The following is a 3,590-nucleotide window of genomic DNA, read 5'->3' as shown; positions in this document are numbered from 1 at the left end:
TTGACGCCAACCAATTAAAACGCAGTCTAAGCAGCCTGATGCCAGCTAGCCGCCTCTGGAGGAAAGAGCAGACCGGAGAGCACCAAAAGGTCCCTGCGCATCTGTCCAGGTGCCTAAGTGCGTTTTGTCTCTGCCGATGACCTTTCCCGCGCGTGGCCGAGGCGCACAGTCCGGGCCTCAGCGCCCCCGGCGGCGGGTCCGGGCAGCGGCGCGGGGTCCGGGAGGCGGCGCCCAGCGTCCCCCCGCTTCCCGCGAGATCCCGCGCGCGCTCCGCCCCGCGCCGCGCCGCGCTCCCCGCTGGGCACGTCCTGCCGCCCGCGCCGCTCGCCACCGCCCGCCGCCGCCCCGCGAGCCGCTTTGTCTCGGGCGGGGCGCGCGGAGAGGCCACCAGGTGCCCCCCCCGCCGCGGGCCCGGGCCCCCCGCCCCGGGGCGGCGACGGCGGTGCCGGGCCCCGGGGCGGAGGGCGCGCCGGGATGGGCCCCAAGCGGCGGCAGCTGACGTTCCGGGAGAAGTCGCGGATCATCCAGGAGGTGGAGGAGAACCCGGACCTACGCAAGGGCGAGATCGCGCGGCGCTTCAACATCCCGCCGTCCACGCTGAGCACCATCCTGAAGAACAAGCGCGCCATCCTGGCGTCGGAGCGCAAGTACGGAGTGGCCTCCACCTGCCGCAAGACCAACAAGCTGTCCCCGTACGACAAGCTGGAGGGGCTTCTCATCGCTTGGTTCCAGCAGATCCGCGCCGCCGGGCTGCCGGTCAAGGGCATCATCCTGAAAGAGAAGGCGCTGCGGATAGCGGAGGAGCTGGGCATGGACGACTTCACTGCTTCCAACGGCTGGCTGGATCGCTTCCGCAGGCGCCACGGTGTAGTGGCCTGCAGCGGCGTGACCCGTTCTCGGGCGCGAAGCTCTGCCCCTCGGGCCCCAGCGGCACCTGCCGGCCCAGCCACGGTGCCCTCCGAGGGCAGCGGTGGGAGCACACCCGGCTGGCACACGAGGGAGGAGCAGCCGCCGTCGGTAGCTGAGGGCTACGCCTCGCAGGACGTGTTCAGCGCCACCGAGACCAGCCTGTGGTACGACTTTCTGTCGGACCAGGCCTCAGGGCTCTGGGGAGGTGATGGACCGGCGCGCCAGGCCACCCAGCGCCTTAGCGTTTTGCTGTGCGCCAACGCCGATGGCAGCGAGAAGCTTCCCCCACTGGTCGCAGGCAAATCTGCCAAGCCCCGTGCAGGGCAAGGTGGTCTGCCCTGCGACTACACTGCCAACTCGAAGGGTGGAGTCACCACCCAGGCTCTGGCTAAGTACTTGAAAGCTCTGGACACTCGAATGGCAGCAGAATCTCGTCGGGTCCTTCTGCTGGCCGGCCGTCTGGCTGCCCAGTCCTTGGACACCTCGGGCCTGCGGCACGTGCAGCTGGCCTTCTTCCCTCCTGGCACCGTGCATCCTTTGGAGCGAGGAGTGGTCCAACAGGTGAAGGGCCACTACCGCCAGGCGATGTTGCTCAAGGCCATGGCAGCACTCGAGGGCCAGGATCCCTCAGGCTTGCAACTGGGCCTTGTGGAGGCCCTGCACTTTGTGGCTGCAGCCTGGCAGGCAGTGGAGCCCTCGGACATAGCAACTTGCTTTCGTGAGGCGGGTTTTGGAGGTGGCCTTAATGCCACTATCACCACTTCCTTCAAGAGTGAGGGAGAGGAAGAGGAGGAAGAGGAGGAGGAAGAAGAGGAGGAGGAGGAAGAGGAGGGTGAAGGGGAAGAGGAGGAGGAAGAGGAAGAAGAAGGGGAGGAGGAAGGAGGGGAAGGAGAGGAGGAAGGAGAGGAAGAGGTAGAAGAGGAAGGTGAGGTTGATGATAGTGATGAAGAGGAGGAAGAAAGTTCCTCTGAGGGTTTAGAGGCTGAAGACTGGGCCCAGGGAGTAGTGGAAGCCAGTGGTGGTTTTGGGGGTTATAGTGTCCAGGAAGAGGCCCAGTTCCCCACTCTCCATTTCCTGGAAGGAGGAGAGGACTCTGACTCAGACAGTGATGAAGAGGAGGACGATGAAGAGGAGGATGAGGAGGATGAAGATGAGGAGGATGATGAGGATGGTGATGAGGTCCCTGTGCCCAGCTTTGGGGAGGCCATGGCTTACTTTGCCATGGTCAAGAGGTACCTGACCTCCTTCCCCATCGATGACCGAGTGCAGAGTCACATCCTTCATTTGGAACACGATCTGGTCCACGTGACTAGGAAGAACCATGCCAGGCAGGCGGGAGTTCGGGGTCTTGGACATCAAAGCTGAGCTGCTGGACATAGCTGTACCCCAGCCCAGATGGGCTGCTCCTGCCCAAGGCAGAGAACTCTGGGCAGCTGCTGGAGATGGCTGGAGAAGCCCAGGGCTTTCAGCAACGCTTCGCCAGGTTCCAGGCTCCAGGCTCTGAGACAGGCCCAGGGGCTGAGGTCCCCCTCACTGCTGTTGCCTCTTTCTCAGAATCCTCTTTCCTCCCCATTAGTCCCTGGGCTCAGGGCACTGGATGGGTGGGGAGCTGTCCGGTGCTACCACACCATGCCATCAGTGGGCTAGATCACAGCAGCAGCCAGGGTTGGGTCCTGGAAGCTCTTGGCCAGAGAGTGCCTCTCCCCCTGCCACCCAACCAGGTCTTTGGTGGGGGGATCCCAAAGCCATTCTGGAAAGGGCTCCAGAGGAAGGTCTAGCCTAGGCCCCCACAAAACTAGCAGCCCCCCTCCTGCATCTCTAGGCTAAAAGAAGCACAGTGTAACTTAGGGCGGGCTCCCGAGCCTGCCTCTGCCTGCTTTCCACCTCCCCAGATCCCTTTCTCTGGCCCAGTCTTTGGCCCTTGGTTTTCTTTCCAGATTGGAGGTTTCCAGGAGGCCCTCCAGGGGCGTGACAGCAGGCACCTCCAATCTGGGTAGCTACAGGCCTCTGCCTCATCCTCTGCAGACCCCCATCCTGGGCAGAGGGGCCTGGGGCTGGGCCCAGAGTCCAGCCACCCAGGTGCTCCTTTCCCAGCTTGAATTCAATAAATCTGTCCACTCCCCTTTTGTGGGAGTGAATGTTTTAACAGCCAAGGATGCATCCTTCATGGTCTGGGCTTGCGTCTATCTTGGGGGACACATCCCTTCCCGATTCCCCTTGGTTCTTGCCGTTAGCGGGACATGGAAGCAAGGTTTGAGTAGATGGACGTGACTGGGGTGAGTGGCAGGCGGTGACACCCACATCTAAATGTTACAGAATTCTGGGGAAGGAGGGTGTTACATCTTTTTGATAGTCTTGAGGAACCTTAGCCTTAAACTTTGTTAGTGAGAAGCTCCGGGTGGGGTAGGAGATAGGGAGCAGGTCAGCCCATATGCACCTGATGACCCAGCCCACCAAAGCTAAAGTCAGCAGGAACAAGAACAACTTTGGGATGGCTGTGAGCCAGGTTGGAGCTGGAGGTGCATACAAGGCACCCTTATCTTACCCTACGAGGGAGTTCTTCCGGCCTTTGATGGACATTTTCAAGCCTGTTAGCCACAGCACAGTAACAGAAGGCAAAGTTACTGGGAAACAAATTGCAGCCCCATGAATTGGTAGCTCGCTGTGCAAGGCCACTCCCC

General features: G+C 61.9%; 1 protein-coding gene across 1 annotated transcript; it reads left to right on the top strand.

Annotated features, from left to right (window-relative positions):
• Nucleotides 1-283: 283 nt before the first annotated feature.
• Nucleotides 284-3,062, top strand: Cenpb (centromere protein B). Its single transcript, NM_007682.3, has one exon. The coding sequence runs from the start codon at nucleotides 475-477 to the stop codon at nucleotides 2,272-2,274; it is 1,800 nt and encodes a 599-aa protein (NP_031708.2). The 5' UTR covers nucleotides 284-474; the 3' UTR covers nucleotides 2,275-3,062.
• The last annotated feature ends 528 nt before the right edge of the window (nucleotides 3,063-3,590 follow it).

This window comes from Mus musculus, chromosome 2 (genome assembly GCF_000001635.26).
Source record: "Mus musculus strain C57BL/6J chromosome 2, GRCm38.p6 C57BL/6J".
NCBI lineage: Eukaryota > Metazoa > Chordata > Mammalia > Rodentia > Muridae > Mus > Mus musculus.
This window is presented reverse-complemented; position numbering and strand designations above follow the sequence as displayed.